General features: G+C 39.5%; 1 protein-coding gene across 4 annotated transcripts in view; it reads right to left on the bottom strand.

The window, feature by feature from the left end:
* LOC120789040 (CD2-associated protein) overlaps nt 1-20,994 on the bottom strand; it is a 75,206-nt gene extending 54,212 nt beyond the window's left edge. For 2 of the 4 annotated variants that reach the window (XM_040125477.1, XM_040125474.1), the window contains exons 1-2: nt 20,664-20,993; nt 2,810-2,967 (exon numbers count right to left, since the gene is read on the bottom strand). In XM_040125477.1, the coding sequence (XP_039981411.1) occupies nt 2,810-2,967; nt 20,664-20,667 (162 nt within the window). In that variant the 5' untranslated portion in view covers nt 20,668-20,993. Of the gene's footprint in view, nt 1-2,809; nt 2,968-20,663 lie in introns of all 4 variants that reach the window. The other 2 variants (XM_040125475.1, XM_040125476.1) reach the window with 2 other exon arrangements.
* Between the last annotated feature and the right edge of the window lie 255 nt (nt 20,995-21,249).

The following is a 21,249-nucleotide window of genomic DNA, read 5'->3' as shown; positions in this document are numbered from 1 at the left end:
CTCCAGCAGGAATGGGAGTGTATCCCTCCTGAAAACCTCACATATCAGGCCATTGAAGAATTCTGTAGGGCACCCACCTTCGATAGATTCTGCCAAGCCCAGGATGCCACCTGCTCCGGCCTTCCAGATCAATTACTTTTTCTAGCTCACTCAGAGGCTGGCTCAGGTCACCCGAACTGAGTTCAAGAAATGCTTGGCTTTGGCCATGATTCTCCACCACAAACCGGACTTGGTCTAAATTGTTTTAGCTTTGGAAGCAAAAACAAGTTCTAAAGTCAGCTGCTAGTGGCTCTCAATGTTGGTCTAGTAGCCTCCATTTTTCACCTTCGCTGTTGTGCACTGGTAGAAGCAGGTTTGGTTGTTAGCAGATTATTAATAATTTTCAAAGATAATTATTAAGATTCATAATATTATTAATGGGAATTAAAGTTAATTTAAATTGAAAAAAAAAAAAAAGATGCTTCCTTTTCAGGAGAAGTGGAGCGGGTCAGCTGTTATTACCTTGCTGAAATCATAGCCGGGTCAGAGGGACCCTCGGGGGATTCCAGTGAGTCTCGTCCAGTGAGAGACCAGAGTTTGAATTCAAGCCAAACTTCACACATAGGTGATTTGCCGCTGTTTCAACAGTCGGTGAAAATTCCATGAAAAGCCTGAGTCAGGCCTCTGGGCTACATGTAGGCCTTTTATTGTTCCAAGCACATGGCATGAGATCGCTTTGGTCTGAAGAGTGGGGTGCTGGCCACAGTCTTTAGAGCAACCCAAGGGTCAAACAGTCCATGTGGTTGAGGGTAACCTGAGGGTTACACAGTCCATATATTCCTGAGAGGGAGAATAATCCACGTATCCCTGAACAAGGAGTTGGAACAGTTCATACAGTTCATATAGTTAATAAAGTTCACAGTTCACAGAGGCTCTAGCACCTAGGCAGGTTGGTAGAGTTAGGTTAGCGGCTGTGTCATGGCGATCAGAGGACGTTAGGACTTCATTAGCAGTTGTAACAAGCCATCAATTACCATTATTCGTTCAACTTTCGCCTCTGTTCCTTCATCTTTGACGGACATGCTACCTTGGCACGTTTGCTCAGAGGGATTCAACTCTCAAGCCTCAAAGGTAGTTGGTCACGTTCCTAATGAAGGAATTACTTGGGCAAACCCAGTGGATGTCCTTGCACTGCCAAGTCTATACGCTAAATGTAACTGTGTACTCACACATTTGTTATGTCTTCTGTAACAACCTCTGACAGAGTGTCAAAAGCATGCAAAGAATTGTTAAGGAGAGCAGAATGTAAGTTCACAGTAACTGTGGTACCCTGGAGGATTCTACCAAGGCCCTGTAATTGTTCATGATGGAGGAGGAATCTCTATTGGTGCTTTTTGGATTGGTGCAAATTGATTTCTGGCATTTCCTTATCAAATTCACCCATGGTGCCACTCTTTTCTTTTATATGGATATCATGCTAGTTAAATAGAGACCTAAAATGGATAATCCAGCAAAAAAGAAACAAGGGATCTACTTGTCAAGAAATTTGTTATAAATGAGACTGGAAAAATAATTAGGTACATAAGTATTTGAACAGTGCCACAGTTTTTGAAATTTTGCCTCTGTACACAAAGGATTCGAAACAAAGACATCAAGATGTGACTGAAGTGTAGATTTCAGCTTTAATTCAAGGGGTTTATCAAAATTATCACGTTAGCCGTTTAGGAATTAAAGGGGTGGAATTTGCATTTGGTAGCTGTTCATAGGAACTCTCAATATGCCGTCATTAGGCTGAAAAAACAAAACAAACCTATCAGAAAGAAGGTAGAAACTTTAGGGGTGGCCAAATGCACAATTTGGTAAATTCTTAAAAAGAAGCAATGCACTGACGAGCTCATCGACAACAAAAGGCCTGGAAAACCACGGAAGGCAACTACAGTGGATGATCACAGAATTCCTTCCTTGGTGAAGTAAACCTCTTCACAACATCTAGCCAGGTCAAGAACACTTTCGAAGTGAAAAAGTCTACAATCAGGAGACAACATCATGAATGTAGCGACAGAGGCTTTACCACAAGGTGCAAACCACTGGTAACTCTCATGAACATAAAGTTCAGATTATACTTTGTCAGAAAACATCTAAAAAAGCATGTCCAGTTCTGGAACAAGATTCTTTGGATAGATGAAACCAAGATTAACTTGTACCAAAATGATGGGAACAGAAGAGTATGGAAAGGGAAAGGAACAGCTCATGAGCCAAAGCATACCACATCATCTGTCAAACATGGTGGAGGCAGTGTTACGGCATGGGCATTCATGGCTCTCAATGGAACTGGGTCACTGATGTTTATTGATGATGTGACTACTGATAAAAGTAGCAAGATTGATTTTGAAGTGTATAGGGCTATAGTATCTGCTCAGATTCAGCCAAATGCTTCAAAACTGCTGGTGCTTGACACTATAGATGGATAATGACCCAAAACATACTGCAAAAGCAAGAGTTTTGCAAGGCAAAGGAATGGAATGGAAATTAAATGGAAATGTAATATTCCTCAATCACCATTCTGGTGGTGTATACAGGCAAATTACGAAAATCATGTCACTATCCAAATACATATGTACCAAACTGTACCTGTCTGCAAAGCATCATTCATGAGCATCTTTTGTCTTTGATTATGTTATGGATATTTTTTTTAGATTTAATTCCATTTGATTTGATTTATATTTCTATATATTGTTTTGGGCAATATATAGAATTTTATAGAATCCATGTGGCATGAGAGAAGAGTCATACTCTAAAATGGACATATACTTAACCCTCTTCTTCTCACCTTCACAAAGTTGTCGGGGAAGAGCCCCCTCTTCCCATTGAGGTCTCCCTCCATCCAGCCATCCTCCTCTATATACCGCACATTCTTGATGATGTCACCTAGTCGCAGGGTCAGCTCATCATCATGGAGCGCATCGTACTCGTACTCCACCACAACCTCTACTCCAGACAGGGTGAAGAAGGAAATAACCAAAGAAAAAGAAAAGAACGAGGAAGGGGAAGAATGGTGTATGAAAGAGAGGAAGCCATACAAGAGGGAGAAAGTACGAAGAAAGGAGAGGCAGAAAGAGGAAGGCCATGGGACATTAGAGATAACATGAGCAAATTTAGGAAAAGAAAGGGGGAGATAAGGAAAACAGTAAAGCAGAGAATTTAACAAAATATCAAACTGACATCATAATAAACAATAGTTTAAATATTTAGAATCACTTTCATATATAAATATTATATTTCTACTCTCGTGCCCAATGATAAAACAACAGTAATAAAACATTTTGCTCTTTTATCCGTTAGTGTGCTTTTGCAGTTTTTTCCAACAGGCTGCGAATTTACCTGTAGTGGTGGGTGGCGCAGCAGGTGACCAATGTACATGCAGAGACTCATGCAGTTTAGAGGGGAGTGTAACCCAGGTTATTTTATGTCACTACAATTTATTGATGTGGCAACACTTCAAATCAGTTAATGCCTTGAACAGTGACCATAGTTGAAAGAACAATAAAAATTTTCTGTGTATATGATATATTTTATATACACACAGAAACATATTGATATATCTACATACACACAGACATGCACGCACGCACGCACACACAAATATTTTATTTTCAATTACAGTTAATGCTGTTTGGTTATACAGAGTACAGTAGTTGTGCCTAGCCAATCACAAACTTTAAATGGGTAACATACACCATGACACCAAAGCCATCTTTAAAAAAAGATAAGAACAAGAAAACTGATCCAACATAACATAGAAGAATCCTGCTTGACTAAAAATTTTTTATGAGCGCCAAAAGAGAGATCACCATCATATGAATTATTGTAATGTAAATAATAACAATATGACAGCAAGAGTGTTTCCCAACTCAATGTGTTGCTGCTGCTTTGTAAGATACTGAGGCAACACATCTTGACAGAAGGGCTCTCGGGTTTATAACCCTTCTGTGTTTTTGCTGGTTTATTATGATTATTATGATGATGATGATGATGATGATGATGATGATGATGATGATGATGAATCATCATCATCATCAGTAGTAGTAGTAGTAGTAGTAGTAGTAGTATTAGAAGTAGTAGTAGTAGTATTAGAATTGTCAGTAGTAGTAGTAGTATTTGTTGTCTACCAAAGCGGCTTAAATTGCTGTGAGCTGGAATGAGATAGAAACATTAAACCTACATGTACTAATAGGAACCTCAAAATGATGTGCATGTGCTTCCCAAGGAACATGAGCCCAATCAGCCAGATGGTTGCGCTGCAACTGAAGCCAAAACACGTATTGTATTGTATTTAAGAGAGGCCACGCCCCTTGCACTGTAAGTCCAATTGACTTGAAATTCCAACTCAAAGTGCTGTACAAAAAAGCCCTTGGACCATAAAAGTCCACCATGATGGATTTTTTTGCTAATGAGCATAATGTCAAAAACAGTAAAATTAATAGACTTTTTTGGATTATGACTCTATCAACACCAAATCTGGTATACAACCTTGCGGAACTGACATACACAATTCTCTTATAAATAGGCAAGATCTGTCCAAAAACATGGCCGCCATCAATCAAAAAATGTCTCAAAGGGCAGGGCTTAGCAGGAAATTTGCTATAATTCATTAATGATTTGTCGAATCGTCTAAAATCTTGGGAAATATTTTCAATCCCTGTTTGGGAATAGGCCTACCAAAGCATTTTGAGCCCGACCCATAGGGGACACCACAAATACCAAAAATGTGTACCTCAAAACCTGGTGGGCAGAATTTCACAAATAAAAAAATAGTACATATGCTCTGGGGGGGAATTATCAAACAAGATCTGAAGTGTCATTTTATGTCATCTTATGCCGTCGCTCAATTTGCTGTGAGCTGGAACGAACAAGAGACATGAGACCTGGCTCCATAACTAGAAATGATGTGCTAATACTTCCCAAGAAATACAATTCCCATCGGCCTGAAGTTGGCGCTATAATTAACAGCCAAAAGAGTAAAAACTTCCCTATGTCCATATGACTTAATATTTGGCACAGATATACATCTAAATGTCTTGTACAAAAAAAACTCTTGGACAATAAATACCATCTTGATAAGATTTTTTGTTAATGTGCATTAATGTGAAAAACAGTAATGATATCAACTTTTTGGATTCCAACTCTATCAACACCAAATTCGGTATATAGTCTTGCAGGACTAAGACACACAATTCTATTATTGATGGGCAAGACGGTCAAAAAACATGGCCACATCAATAAAAAAACTTCACAAAGGGCAGGGCTTAGAAGGAAACTAGGCTTTAACTGAAGTTGTCTTGGAGCAATCCTGATTAAACTCAGTGGGGACATCCAGCACTGTGTCCTGATCATACAAACCAATATGCTTAATACTTAAGTCATACACTTGTGAAAATATCAATAAATCAAACATACCAGTCAACCAGGATCAATGGTAGCTGAAACCGTACAAAGAAACGGCTTAGCATCATAATAGCACCCTCTGTTTCATTACCCCCTTTCTTTTTTCATAAGCTCGTCATTAACTTCATGCAAATTATTTTGCTAATTCTTTTTGGAGGAAAATATCACCTAACAGCACTGCAGCAGTTTTGTTTTTTTTTTTCCCCATCAGTGAGTTCCCAAATGCATGCATTTATTTCCTACATGGAAACTTCTGATGAAAATATATCTTGTCACAAAAATTAAAGAAACAGCCAATGAATGTGTACAATGTGTGTAACCTGATTGTAATCATAAGTGTATTTTAGTGAGTGAAAGAGCGAAGTGAAGAAGATTAGCAGGCAGCCTGACCGCTTCCAGTGCAGAAGGCTGAGCAGCCTCTAAAAATAAGCAGGCTGCAGAGGACTAACTTGTAGTGAGGTATTTTTCTATATGGTGTGGCCTTCTAACACTACTCATAGCAGAAAGACCCCGCTGGCAAAGGTGGCTTCACACCAAGCACAGCCAAAATAAAAATATGCAGGGTACATTGCAATTTTGTGTCTCTCTCCAATACACACACGTACCCCACATGAACCCCAAAACACAAATAAAAATCACACACCTAGCCAGAGTCATTCAGCACTGAACTTGGTTCAGTTTTGACTGCTTGTACAATTATTCGTGTACGCATCTGTGTGTATATCTGTCTGTGGCTCTGACTTGATCAGCCTTGGCCCAGACACCACAGCAGCCTGAGCCAACCTCCAATGAGAAATTAGTCCTGACTGATGATATCATACTAGCTTTCCCTTCTAAAGCAAACACTTAGTATTTCAGACTTTGAGCGGAGGATAAGAGCAGCAGCAGTTCAAGGGGAGGGGGCAAGGGGAGTGCCTGCCTAGCTGACGTCTTACAGCTGGCTGAAAAAAATCAACATGGTTGTCTGCACTAAGGGGTAGGACAGTCTAACACAAAAAAATCATCAAAACCAAGGGTCATATTGTTTTATAGAATATTGATAAAATCTAGAGATGCTCCAAACAGGCTTTTAGAAATGATTATGATCACCACAATGTCATGTCAAATTAATGATATTAGAAGAGGCAGACAGAACCAATCAAAAATTGGTTGCTGTTCTTACAATAAGTTTCTGCATAATTCCACATTCATGTCATATCATTCACACTGCAATTACATGCACTCCTTTTTAGAAAAGGAGTTATACATAATTTGTTTGTATCTGGTTTCACTCGTTAACAAACAGACCCAAACAGGTAACACCATAAAAGCCGACAATTTGGCTATTTAAAATGATTGTAGTAATCTTGGAAATATGCGTGTAGACTCCCAATAAATATTCAATTAATTGATTGGCAGAAAATTATCAACAAAATTAATCAGAAACAATTTTGATAATAGATCAATTAAGTTAATTGGATTTGGGTTTTGGATCATTGCACAAACAAAACAAGACATTTGAGGACATCTAAGAAATTGTGATTAGTGTGGTTCACAAATTTCTGATGTTTTACTGTTTAATCAATTGAGCGAGACAATAATCATCAAATGAAATTATAATGAAAATGTTGCAACCTTAATGCCGACATTGCATGAATAAGACAACCTGCAAAAGCAACACTTTAACTCCTGTAATCCATGCTATTTTTGAAGTTGGACTAACTGGAATTAATCATAAGGAGTCCCACCATGGTCAAAAGAACCATCTAATATATGTATGGTGTTGGACAGGATGATAAACTCCCTCAGCTCTGGTTTGGTGGAGACCAGACAGACATTATGGATCAGGCAGTGAAAACAATTTACTGCAAAGTAAGGTAAGTGACACTCATCATCTTTCCGTCTCTAATATGAGTCCAGCCGCTGTCCAGTGGTGTCTAACAACCCTGGACTCCCTCTGCACCCTCTATCTGGCCCACCAGCATTGCAGATCAACTGCAGATGAGACTAAACAAGCTTAGAAATTAGTCAGCTCTAAGCACTACACTCTAATTAATAATCTAGACACATAAGGTACAGAAAAAACACCACACAAGTCGACCAACACACAAATAAACAATTTAGCCAAGACCCCAGACAGTAATTTGGGACTATTTGTCCACGTAACCACAGGAAGAGATATAGTCTGCTCAGCTGTAGTAAACAAAACAAGAGGAAACACTGGCGGAATCATACTCTGCTGAGCTAATGCAACACACAGGGTAGTGCTCATCCAGCTGAGGCAAAAAGCTGAGGCAGCACTGTTTTTGAAAAATGTTTCTATATTGGGACTCTATAATAGGAATCAGCCACTTTTATTAACTTCTGAAACCTGCTATTCCACTGTTCTAACTAGTATTGAGTCTTTCGCTATAAAATACGAAAATCTTCTCACTGTTTCCCTGCTTCGTTTTAAGCCCTTATCATATGGGTAATGACTGAAAACGCAGACACAGGCAACTGCTTCTGGGGTTCAAACTAAGGTTAAAAGAAGAGGCTTGTTTGCAAGCTTGGGTGCTAGTGTTAGCAGTTTGGGAGCGCAGACTTCGTTGTTCTGTATACTGGGATGGTGGGATGGCAATATTACCTTTTCAAATTGTGGAAGAGGTTTGTTGTGTTCCCCATATTTGTTGGCAAAGGTCACCAGCATAATTTACAGTAGATATTGCCCACTGTTTATCCAGCGTTAGAAATCCAATCCATTTTCAAATCACTGATGTGACCTCTCTTTGCGACTCGCCTAACTGTCCTCACGGCCGCCCATTCTAATGTTTCCAACAACGTGTGTGTGTGTTTTTACTCTGTGTTTGGCCCTACATTTATCAGCTACGTAACCAAAATGCTGTACTCTTTAGAGGGTTGACCCAAATGCAGGAAAGATACCTTTATCTAAAACTATTTAGTTTATCATCATTGTGGGAATGTTTTTCGTAATGATTATCAAGATCGTTGTATCACTAGATCCTACATTGTGGGGAAAAAAACATTTTAGAACATAAAAAAAAAACATTAAAAACTGCCCATTTAGCTTCCAATCTTGTGTATAGACACATCTGTACCCCTTACTGAAAACATGTTTCCTCAGTGATGAATAAATTCATAGAGGTAGGTGCTTCAAAGACATCTGTATGTGTAAAGCACAAGAGCTTAGAGTTGCTTTTGACTGCAAATGACAACCGACACCCTGGCAACTAACATTAATTACCTCGTGTGATTATATAGTTGCACCTGATAACACTACTATTGCTGGTTTGTCTAGTCATTTGCAGCAGGAATTATTCCCTGGCGTAGATTATGAGTCATCAAACCTGCAATCCATGATTTATTGATTTTTTTAAAATCAGTTGAAATACATATTTTAATAAAAGTCCCAAACATGCAATATTGTAAAAGTTGAAAGTTGGCGAGGTTCACCCAAACTTAAAGTTTATTACTTGACTAGCTGATGACTGCACAGCTCCAAAAAGACATCGAGACATCTATTAAAACTAGACTTAATTTCACTGGAAAGTTTGAGTTTTATAGATAATAACCTTTACTTTAATGACATTTGATGACATGTAACTGGTGCTACAGTATCTCCTGAACAGATCTCTTGGTAAAAGCACGTAACAGTGTACAGCTGCAATGATTCGTTAATTAATCGATTAGTCGTACGACAGAAAATGAATCAGCAACTATTTTGATAACAGGTTTAAAAAAAAAAAAAAGAGACTCAAAATGATTAAAGAAAGAACGCCAATATTCCCTGTTTCAAGATTCTTAAATGTGTATATTTTCTGGTTTCCCCAGTGTCCCATGATAGTTTACCAGATATGTTTGGATTTTGGACTGTTGAATGGCTTTGAGAATTTGAGATGGCTATTTTCCCAAATTTCTGACATTTTATAGACAAATGACTAACTGATTAACTGACAAAATAATTGGCATATAAATTGATAACGAAAAGTTAGTTTTAGCTTTATTACAGTGTTATTGCACAGGTATACAGGTCACCACAGTAGTATTGGCTTGTTTACTTCCACCTACAACCTGGGTCCATCTATGTTTGAAACCCTTTGTTTGGGGGACCAGCCTGATTCAACTGTGTTCCTGTGGCAATTTTTGGTAACTCAGCTTTTGGGGTAGGAATGTGTGGTGATTTTGGTTGTGATTGCAAAATGTGTCTTCCTTTCTTGTGTGAGAGCAAGCATAGATGAATTCTGGTGGTCACTTTAAGCATTTTTCACTACTAAGTAAGACCGCTGCTCCTGAATGAGTGCAGTGAGTGACAGGTGTTTGCCTGTGAAATTCCAGCAGTGGGACAGCGGACAAAGTCGTCTTAGTGTGTTTCTTATAGGAACATGCAGAGATAGAGCAAGAGAGAGCGAGAGAGAGTGTGAGTGAGTGAGTGAGCGAGTGAGTGTGTGTGTTTTACTATATTTGTGAGGTCCGGAAGCCGGGAACCCACTATACTTGTGGGGTCCAACAGCTTTGTGGGGACCAAAATGCTGGACCCTACAAGTTTTAAATGGCTGTTAGAGGGTTAAGACTTGGTTTTAAAAGGGACATAAAACGTTTATGTTTTGGCACTGGTAGTGCCCAAATATATTATAAAAACCACCTTGCCTAAAATCAGATTTAAAAGTTGTTAAAACCGCAGATATGGCAATTTTATTTTTGGAATTTCTACGTAGCTATCTAGCTAGCAAGCCGCCATTTTGGAGTGACACCATTGCTTACATAACGGGATGGGTTGGTTCCATTGGCCAGTGAAGACAGCGAAGTATTTCTGAACTGTAACACGAATTTCCCTTTGGAATTAATAAAATACTCTACTATCTTTTTATCAATATTTGGTTTCTATTATGGTCTTTACTTTGATTTGTCTGTGTTTACTGGGTAATAGTTAATAATTACTTGTACTAGTTTTTAGAGACTTATTATCAACTGATAGTATTTATCATGAAGTGGCTGTACATTACTTCAGCCCAGGAACAAGGGAGGGCTCCAGTGCTATTTGCATAGTATCTAAAATATATGTTCAGTAAAAGGCAAAAGCTAGACTAGACTGAAATACTGAAAAATTGCCATATGCATAAATATATTTTTTGGCCTACTGCTGCTACTATTGGTTCATATTGTTGATTTATTACTGTTACGGAAGAAGAAGAAGTCAGGCCAGCAGTTTCCTGGATGGAAGGTCAGCACTTAGGGTTGAAAAAGTAAACTATTGTGCGTTACGTTGGTTCCTGATGGTAACAGTATTTTATTTTATTTTTTTAAATTTATCAATAGTCGGCAGTCGGGCCATGTGAAGGAAAAGCTAGCTAAAATTTTTTTTTTAACGCATTGCAGAAGGAAGAAACGACGATGGCGAGGAAGATAAGGGAATTACGGAAAATAAAACAGATAACGTCTGGGGATTATCTAACATTTGGAGTCCTGACTGACTGCTTTGGAAAACGTGAAGTCACGACAAGAAATATTTCTGTGGAGGTTTGCATCACCTGTGACATCCTCTGGCTGAGCAATCAAATCTATGGTGTTGAATGACAGTTTTAGGTGAATACTTTCAGACCCGGGTGTCTATAACGATTGTGGTTCATTTTTAATTTCCGAAAGTCATTTCGGCTGCTACATTGTATATCCAAGCTTCCGTCAGATGACTCCTGTGCGGAGATGCTGTGGAAATCTTTAGGCGGGGGGAATTGTGTCTGGCTATGTGTCAGTGTTGGAGGGGATAACAGGTGTTCAACGGTGCTGCTGTTTGGGTTGAAAGATGTGTTCAATGACAGAGACACTCAGAGAGACAACAATGTGGAATTTTACTGCAGTCATTGATGATTCTACCACTGTTGTCAGAGTATGTTGGGCGGTCAGTAGTCGGTAGAGTACACATTATAGGCAATGAGACTGAAAACAAACAGAACAATTTCTGGCTTTAGTCTGTTGGTCTGGCGAACAACTACCTTGCCCACCGCAAAGATATTCTCCTCAATGTAATCTTCCTCCAAAAAATGTTCTCTTAACCCTGGATTCAGTGCCCATCGGAGGGTTCTCTCTCTTCTTTGACTACTGTTTCAGTACTGTTCTCCATTTCATTAGCAATCTATGAAAAATTCACTGTTTTTTCCATAGCTTTAACCTAGTAAAACTCATTTTTACATCCAGAAGCAATGCAATGATGGCCTCCCTTTTGTCTTCTGATGACCTGTGGCTCCTCAGTCTCCATCATTTACTGTCTCAATCTTTCACTTTCTCTACCATTGTATCTGTTGACATCAGCCAAGTCAACCAAACCCGTGACATCACAGGTTATAGCCCTGCAAGATGTCAGCGCCAATACTATTAAAAGATATAAAAGGCTTTTTTTTCTTTTCTATGTTTACATTGGTCATGTTTCTTATTTAATTGTTGATTAGAGTGGAAATCCATTTAGTAAGTCATGTGAGCTTGATTGACTGCTTCATATCGACTTTATGGTTTAGAAATAGGTTTAGGTTAAGGTTAGGGTAAGGGTTGGGGTTAGGCATTCAGTTGTGATACTTGGGGTTAGAGTAAGGCAAATGCATTATGTCAATGATGGGTCCCATGAATATAGTTAAAAAAAAAAAAAAAAAAAAAAACTTCCTGCCAGTTTAGTACAGTCAGGTGGCAGCAGCGGCATAAATACTTGTACTGACTTATGAAGTGGCCCAAAGGGCAAAACTGAGACTTTTTCTTGAGAAATCAAAAGTGAAAAAGTCCAATGTGACATAAAAAAATGCATAAAATTATATAAACAACTTTCAAAAACAACATCATAGAGCCCAGCAGCAGCCACAACCACACTCCAAGAGTTGTTGTGTTGCCCTTGCAAAAAGCTATGAGCTATTGCTAAAAGCCCATCCACTAAATGGTGTGCTGTCAAGCAGATGAGATTAGAGCAAGAGCCAAAACACTGTACAAGAAGGAGATTCTAAGAGAAGAAGGGGTGCTGAATGTCCTGTAGTAAGTCTTCTGGCAACAGTGTCAGGAGTTTTAATCGGATCTTAAAAATATTTTGCATAATTTTCTTGACTTTACCGGAGATCTGGTGGTACCCATGTAACAATTATTTACATAATATTGCATGCACATGGTACATGACACAGCCTTACATTACTGGATTATAATGACTGTTAAAGCACCCAACCTCAGCTGTAGGCAAGATGTTTGATTTATTCTAGGCTGATACTGAGCTATTAAATTGTATCATCATTAAATCGTCATTAAATCTCAAATCTTTACTTTTGTTTTACTTTGCAACCTGGCCTGGTTTTTGCATGGTTTCTCATAATAGGCCTAATGGAAATTTGATGAGTATTAAAATCCAACAATATAACAAACAGTTTTACGTATTGAGAAAAAGACGGGCAAGTTGTTGGATATGTGATATAACTTCTACAACACAAAACAGCAAGTCCAGTTGCCTGGGACTTGCTGCTTCTTGACAGAAATAACAAATTACAGACATGAGTAATAAACCCCCTCCCACTTCTTGTGTGTATGAGATATGGTCTGAGACATGACGTGACTAAAAATGATTTCCATTCACTAGCCTAAACACTGTTTGAATCAATGATACAGAGATGAAGAACAATATATGGCTCTTACAATGTACAGGGAGAATGAAAATTAACCTGGGGCCTCATTTATAAATGCTGCGTACGCACAAAAGAAGGCATACGCCATTTTCTAATCAAACTGTGGGATTTATAGAAAAGCAAACTTTACAGGAGTATTTGCGGTCCTCCACAGAAACTATGACCCATGCGTGTGCACATACACTGGAGAAACGGCTACTCCAATGGCAGAAACCTTAAAGGCGAGAAATGTTGTTAAATTGATTCCATTGTGTAAAAAAAATTTTAAATATTACCTTTAATGTATCATATGTAAAGAGTTCATTTGTGAATTCTTGGATCTCTGTGCTGTATTGGGCCCAGTGTCACTGAGAAGCACCCATAGAAACCACGCCGTGCCAGTCCAACTTCAAGTCCTGACAACCTTGAATTGCTGGCAACCAGCACTTTTCAGAGAGAACTGGCGGACAGGTCAGGGATATCTAAGCCAACCTTTAGCCATATTATGCCAGATGTGTTAGGAGGTGTCATTTGTTTGTCACACCTGTACATACATGTAAAGTTTACTTACATGGTAAGTGTAATAGAAAATCGCAATTTGTGGCAATGCCAGCTTTCCCAAATGTGATCAGGGCTACTGACTGCATTCATGTGTGAGAATGAATTTGCTTTCATTAATCGTAAGCATTTTCATTCCATGAATGTCCAAATCATATGTGATGCAGACATTTTACAGACAAATGTAGTGGCTCAGTGGCCTAGGTCAACCCATGACTCAATTATATTGAAACTCAGCAGTGTTGGACACAGACTTGAGGCCAGAGCTGTGCATGATGGCTGGCCTCCAAGTACGGATAATTGATGTAAGAAATAAAAAAAAAACTTGCAATTTTTCTCTACTGCGGTGTCTAACCTATTCACTAACCTTGCAGGCGACAGTGGATATCCCCTCAAGCAGTGGCTGCTCACCTTTTTCCTCAAACCACTGAGCAAAGAGGAGAGGAACTATAATGTGCACCACAACCAGACACGTGCTGTTGTGGAGCGCATCGGGCTCCTGAAGGGAATATGGCATTGCCTCAATGCCACAGGAGGAACGCTGTTATACAGGCTCAAAAAGTGTGCCAAATTGTGAGGGCATATGGTGTGCTACATGATGTAACAGCTAAGGAATGTTGCTTTACCCCCTGACACTGACGGTCGTCTTGTCTCAACATCCACTTGGAATGATATTCTTCCTGCATTCAGTTGGAATTAATACTAATTAGGGGCATTTCAATGACTATTTATAGGCAACTATGGGCACTACATGAAGCTCGCACAGGTGCAACACATTTCAAGTTGATAGTTATTTATAAGGAGAAATCGGCTATATGGTTATAAACCAGAATAATTTTGGGGACTGGTTGCTGAGGATTCCTGATGTATTAATTGCAGCTGAGACACAAGGGGGGGTGAGGGAAAGAGTCAGCTGATCAAAAGCTAAAGGAGTCATTTCACAGCACTTCAGCAGAAGAATGTAAAGTTTAAGGGTTCTACTGGAGTCGAATGGGGTGTTTTTGACAATTGGCCTACCCTGAGCAAACAAATAAATGCAACCAAAGTGGATCAAGGCAAGCTTTATATTTCATTTCATTTCACCCATTAAAATATGTCAAGGTATACACCCCACCAAACCTTTAGATCAGTAGTTAGCTTAGTGGTTTCAGCCCGTACTATACGCCAACACACTAAACCAAGTAGGGCTCTATGGCAAAGGCCAAGGAGGACACCACTATTGAAAGAAAGGCACAAAAAGGCAAGACTAATGTATGCAAAAACTTTCATAGATAAGCCAAAGTCTTTCTGGAACAATGTTCTGTGGACAGATGAAATCAAAGTGGAGCTCTTTGGAAATGCTTTGCCTCAGTTTGTTTATATGCGATGAAAGGAAGCCCATAAGGAAAAGAACACCCTATCTAGGTTCTATCATGCTGTGGGGCTGCTTTGCTTCCTCTGGTACTGGAGGCACTGAAAGTATCAAAGGAATGATAAAATTAGAAGATAAGGCATTTTAGAGCAAAATGCGTTAGCCAGTGTCAGAAAACTAAGTTGTGGCGAAGGTCTTTGATCTTTCAACAGGACAACAACCCAAAGCACACATCCAACAGCACAAAAGAATGGTTGAAGAAACTGGCCAGCAATGAGTCCTGACCTAAATCCTGTTGAAAACATTTGGAAGAGCTGAAATCTGCCATTGCAAAAATGACTCCTGCAAACTAAAAGAGCTTGTTAGTATAGAAGTGGGAGGATGGCAGAAACTACCAACAGACAAGTGGAAGAAGCTTCTAGATGGCTTCAAGAAACGTTTAGAGGCTGTCATTGTTGCCAAAAGTTCTGCAACCAAATATTAGTGAAGGATGCCAGTAATTGTGTCTGTGGTATATTGTGTGTTAGTATTATTGTGCTATCATGCAAGTTTTGTTTTTATATTTTCATTTGTTCAGTAACGTTGGACATTTCATTCAAATATTTTGATTGAACAAAAATGGTTAATTTGCATTTAAGTTCTGAAGATACTCTAAATTCTGTAATTAAAATTCAGGGTGGCCAGTAATTTGCTGCTCTGCTCTAGCTTGCTCTCCCACAGCAGCATGTTGGCTGCTGTCCTCCTCTTCCTTTTCTATATCCCTCTCTTCATTAGTTACAGCTATCCCTTCCTGGCCCTCTGTTGCTTCTTCAGATGTCAAAGCAGCACTGGCTGAAGCCTGGAAATATTCTAAACAAATTAAGTTGACAGCTAATCACACTGGTTGGACTGTTCAGCTTCCCCATGTGTGTTTTCTTCAGTTTCTAGATACTCCATTTTGCTGATACCTCTGGTCAAGACTGTCTTTGTGGCTCCTCAGTATACCTCTTTTGAGTCTTTGAAAATATTTTTAAATATTCCTCTGGATTGAGGGAGCAAACATTCAGTGTCAGAGTTAATGAAATAACATTAATGTTATCCACTTCCACGAGCAGTCGATTCTGACTGGAAGCTGTGCTAGCCACCTTCTCTGTGGGGAAAAGCCAACAACAATCATTCCTCCTGCGCATGATCATGTTTTGACTCAGAGTGTGCACAGAGATGAGTGGCTATTCACAGAGGAGTCCACTGCCACCACAAACAAATGACTGTAATGAAACGAACCTCAGCCTTGTGTGTGACCTGCACTGTTGTGGTGAGTTTTTCCTCACACATGTCAGCACCTGTTTGTGACTGATCTGTGATGAGAACTTACACATGGATGTGTGAGGCAGGAGTTGCTCAGCGATATCCCTATGCCAGAAAAAAATGGTGAGCGACACAGAAACGCAAGGCACCTATGCTACAGAGGGCTCTTTTGAGGTGGAGGGTTTTTCCCCTCCAGAATCCCCTGAAGCAGACATAAGTGTGGTGGAGGACCGTGGTGGTCCCGAGCCATATCAGTTTGAGCCATTGGCTAAAGAGCCAGTAATGCCCGAAGCCGGAGTCGGGCATTACCGGAGTCTCTGAGTGGTAAAGTAACGTTTGTTAGAAGGCTAATGTTAGCGAACAGTTATATAAGTTGCAATGCTATGTATGTATGGACTATGTATGGGCAGGGGGAGGCCACCCACCTCTGATCAGAGGGCATTCATTTTTTTTTTTAATATAAATTTCATGGCGTATGTAAATAAGTCCCAAAAAGGTCGACTCTATGTCAGTATTGGCACCGCAAGGTTCAGGATGATTTCAAACAGTAGATGGGGTGTTGAGCCACTTTCAAGCCATGAAATGGCGATTTTTATCAATTTGGTAAGAAATGTCAATATTAACACCAGCATTAATGCATTTCATGACAATACAGTTATGTCATTTAGTTTACAGCTCAAAAGACGTTTAAGTGTGCAGTACTTCTTTAATTTATGACAGTTTAAACAACTGCCACACTAATTAAATATGTGGCCTTTGCTAACAAATTATTCTGACGATAGCAGAGCATTTCAGATGGGGTTCGTCCACTATAAAACACAGTGGGAAACCTCGCAATATCATATTTTAAAATACAAAATTTTATTTTTCTTTCTTTTTAACGTGAAAACCTTTAGTGGTAAAAAAAAAAAAAAAAAAACCTTTCAAAAAATACTTTGTCCTGTACATGTAAAACAAAGTGGCATCTTTTCTAAGGTGTTTTTTTTTTTTGGTTTATTCTAAACGAGTTAATTCAACTTGGACGTTTTTAATTTCAGACCATTTTAGACCTTATAAACATGAGTTGTTCTAACCCATGGTATTTTGACTAAAATGATGAGTTGAATGAATAAACAGCTGTTAGTTCACTCATTTCCATCTATCTGCATGTTACCATTTTCAAAATCTCCTTTGCTTCGTCGGGAAACAACAAGAACCTCCAAGCTAGCAACCACGCTGACTCAACAGTCAACATACGTCTTTCACTGTTTTTTGTAGTGTTTTCTTTGCAGGGAGTTAGCCATTTTAAAAGACAGTGATCATCCCTCCATGTGTAAATGTTCCACAAAAACAAGTTACCCCCAAAACTATCTTGCAGGGGCACCGTTGCTGCTTCCTGGGCTTAGCGCCACCAAAGACAATTGTGATTAGTTTAAAGAAATACAAATAAGCCAGAGCATAACAGAATGATAATGGGTGCAGCCAGACCATTGTCTAGTGGTGACACAGCACTGTGGGGATAGGTTTGGCAATTCAAGACTAAGGTTCAGCAAATGGAAAAGAACTTCCAGGTTACTGATTTCCTCTCCTCACATAATGCCAGGTTTATACAATTTGGATCTTATATAAGCCAGTGACAGACAGGAGGATGTTACAGGGGAAGGAGGGGGGAGAGGAAGGAAGAGAAAGAGAGGGGTGAATACTCAAGGCCACGCAGGCGAGCTTACTGCCAGGCAGACTGTCTAAATCAGTGATTTCTCTGTGCTTCTCTCAGTCACTCTCACACACAATCAGAGAAGAGGAAACCCATAGCTGCATTCCTTCTCACTGGCCTAAGAGGTAGCTGATATGAAGGGCAAAGTGTTACCAGGAGAAATCAAGTGAGACGGAGGAGAGCTATTGATATTCTAAATGAAAGCCTGAATTCTCTTGCTTCACCTTCACTGTGAAGATAATAGCTGAACATGTGTACTTACCAACGCCCTGCCAAACATTACACACACCTGGAAGCTAAGCTTGGGTACCTAGACAATAAAACACACTTTGAACAGTCTCTGTTATCATTGTTATTCGTGTTATTAAACCTGTCCTGCTTCACAAATTACATAACCAATAGTTCTATGAGCAAACACTACACTTTTTGACATTATACCAGTACCACTGAGTGACAAAACAAACTAACAAGCTTTCCTTTATACTGCAGTAACCTATCATTAATGACAATAATTGTTAGTTGCGGCCCTAGCGTGCCTGTCACTCAGGGAGAAGTGGCAGTGAAGCTGGTGTAAAGATGCTAAAGCCTGCCTGGCATGCACCCCGACTCAACATCCAGTGAAAAGTTTAGGCAGGTCTTCACTCAGATGAGATATAAAAAAAATGCATGCATAACAGTTTTGTAGGTCCTTGAATGACAATGATCGACACTGATACTACACATTTGAAAAACACAGGATACTAGATACTGTTTTGTGAGGTCGTTTATCATGAAAGAGAACACCTGGGTACCTGCAGCACAGTTTTACATTGAAGACAGCAATCAAAGCTGTGTTGTTTTCAATTCAGGTGTACAGGCTGATACTCATGACGTTTTTTTTTGTTTTTGTTTTTTTTAAATACAGTATGTACAAAATTATATCAAGTATACTTACAAATATCTCTTAAAAGGACCAAATTAGGTTTGTATTTATTACAAATAATGATTATTTAAGCACCAGATTACCCAGCTCGGTAAACTGACCTCCATCAGTTAAGTTAAAACCAGGGTGGGAAATTAACATGAATCACATTCTAGTAAATATTGATTGAGACAAGTGAGGTTAATGTTCATTCAGACATTTTGGAACATGTCCAGTCTTTGATTAGGTGATTCTGTGGAACGCTACAGTGAAGTTGGCTAATGAAATACAACAGTAACTGGGGCATCCTGGTGGCCTAGGGGAGTAAGAGGTTGTCCATGTAATCACAATTCCCCCACTTCAAATCTAGCTGGGGACCTTTGATCTGTCATGCCAACTCTCTGTCCTATCCCCCAATTTCCTCTCTATACTATCCAGCACAGAGGTGGGAACCACAACAAGCACCACTAATCCAGTTTGTGAATTTTAGTTGATCAACCATAATAGGGCTGCATGTAGCCTAAGCTAAATTCAGGGACATAGAATTTTAAGGGCTCACACACACAGCTTGAACATGTTCAAACACATCTGAGTTACCCTACACCATCAGCTACCTGAAGACAGACATACCACAGACAGTATAATGCATTACAAACTCGTGTGGACCTAGTGTCCTGTAAATGGCCACTAGTTAAGAAGCCTATCTTTAGTGGATCCTCAAATAGAGCAACTGTCAAATATTTTAATGAGACCAAAAGAAGGATCAATTTTAAATATATTAATATTTAAATACAGTGTTAGTTTCATATGTTGACTACATCCTAACTCTGGTATTCCAAATTAAGTTTAAGCACCAGTTTAACAGAGTTCATGCAAAACAGTTTTGTTTTAAGCAGTACTCTGACTTAGAATGTGCAAGCAGACTGCAACTTTACACATCTGAGGGCTAAACGAGAATGATCTTAAAACCTGTTTTACAACATAGCAAAGTTCTTGAACAAGTTCTACTGCACATAATCACACAAACTAGACACTGCACATCTAGCTAGTTGCAGTAGGCAGGTGATACAGTGATACAGTGCAGAAGGTCACGGTGTTTCCTCTACATTGAGACAGCATGACTATCACAACAACCACTCTGTAACAACAAGCATCATCCACTCCACTATTAACTATCTTTGGTAGCAACTACAAACTTTTCACGTTTGGCAGTGAAATGTCCTGAATATATTATGTTGTCAGCCTTAAGAGAACTGAGTCCATCACCTTGAAAATCGGGATAATTACATACCGTGTTGTAAGGCAAAAGGATGGGTCAAGGGTCCACATCAAAATCGGACACTTTGTTCATTTTGGTCCAGTGTTAAGTGGAGACAAGTAAAGCATTACATGCATTTTGGTGTGGGAACCTGCAGTAAGTCTATCACTGTCATGGAAAGAATGTAAGTCATGAAGCAGTTTGCTCAATAAATATATCTATTCCTTAAATTAGCCTTAAACTTTGAGGCTTCTTCGGTGTTTTCAGGGCAGTAAGTGGTTTTGCAGAGGCCATGTTGACATCAGCTTTGTGGTAGCTCATGTTAACATTAGCTAGAAATATGGCCAAATAACGGGATGGAGGTGGCATTATCCAGTTAACCCAACAGCTAGCTGGCTAGGCTAAACAGCTAGCTAACTAGCTTACTAACTTTAACTCCCTACTGTCAAAAGCTGAAAGCATAATTTAAGACACTGGCAATTGGCTTAATACATTGCATGGGTTCGACATGTTTTTATGTTGAGGGGGAAAAGACAGCGCAGTTAACGTATAAACACAACACAAGTGCCACATCATGGAAAACTTACCCATTCGTGTCCTTTACAACGCCTCGCTATTAAATGTTGGGAATCTCTTATCCAGCAGCTTCGCTGCTAGCTAGCGACTAGCCAGGTAGATGTGTATAATCAACCACAAAGTGTTTTTGTCGATTCACTGCTGATTAAGAAGTCAAGTGAGCCGAATATCCATTCGTCCTTGCCCCAGCAGCAGGAGCAGCACCGCCAACCTCCTGATGCTACAAGATTATTGTGCAGGAAGTTAACCAGGAGTCTCCACCTTTCTTGGACTTGCCTCCACGGGTTGCTGCTGGCTGCCTGCTGCCACCAAAATACAAAGCAGTAGGAAACTTCGCGATGCTTCAGGCAGGACAGTCCCGCGAGAGGAATGTTTAATGGAATGTTGATCCCCCCTTGTATTATTGGCCCACTCAGCAAGTACAGTAACTACTGTACGTGTGCGCTCTTGTGTGTGCGTGTGTGTGTGTGTGTGTGTGTGAGAGAGAGAGAGAGAGAGAGAGAGAGAGAGAGAGTAGACACTTAGGATTTTTTCTTTTACTTAACCACCAACCATTAACCACCACCCGAACGAAAGATTTGTTTATAAATACTATTA

The sequence above is a fragment of the Xiphias gladius genome, chromosome 4, assembly GCF_016859285.1.
Source record: "Xiphias gladius isolate SHS-SW01 ecotype Sanya breed wild chromosome 4, ASM1685928v1, whole genome shotgun sequence".
In the NCBI taxonomy this organism is placed as follows: domain Eukaryota; kingdom Metazoa; phylum Chordata; class Actinopteri; order Istiophoriformes; family Xiphiidae; genus Xiphias; species Xiphias gladius.
This window is presented reverse-complemented; position numbering and strand designations above follow the sequence as displayed.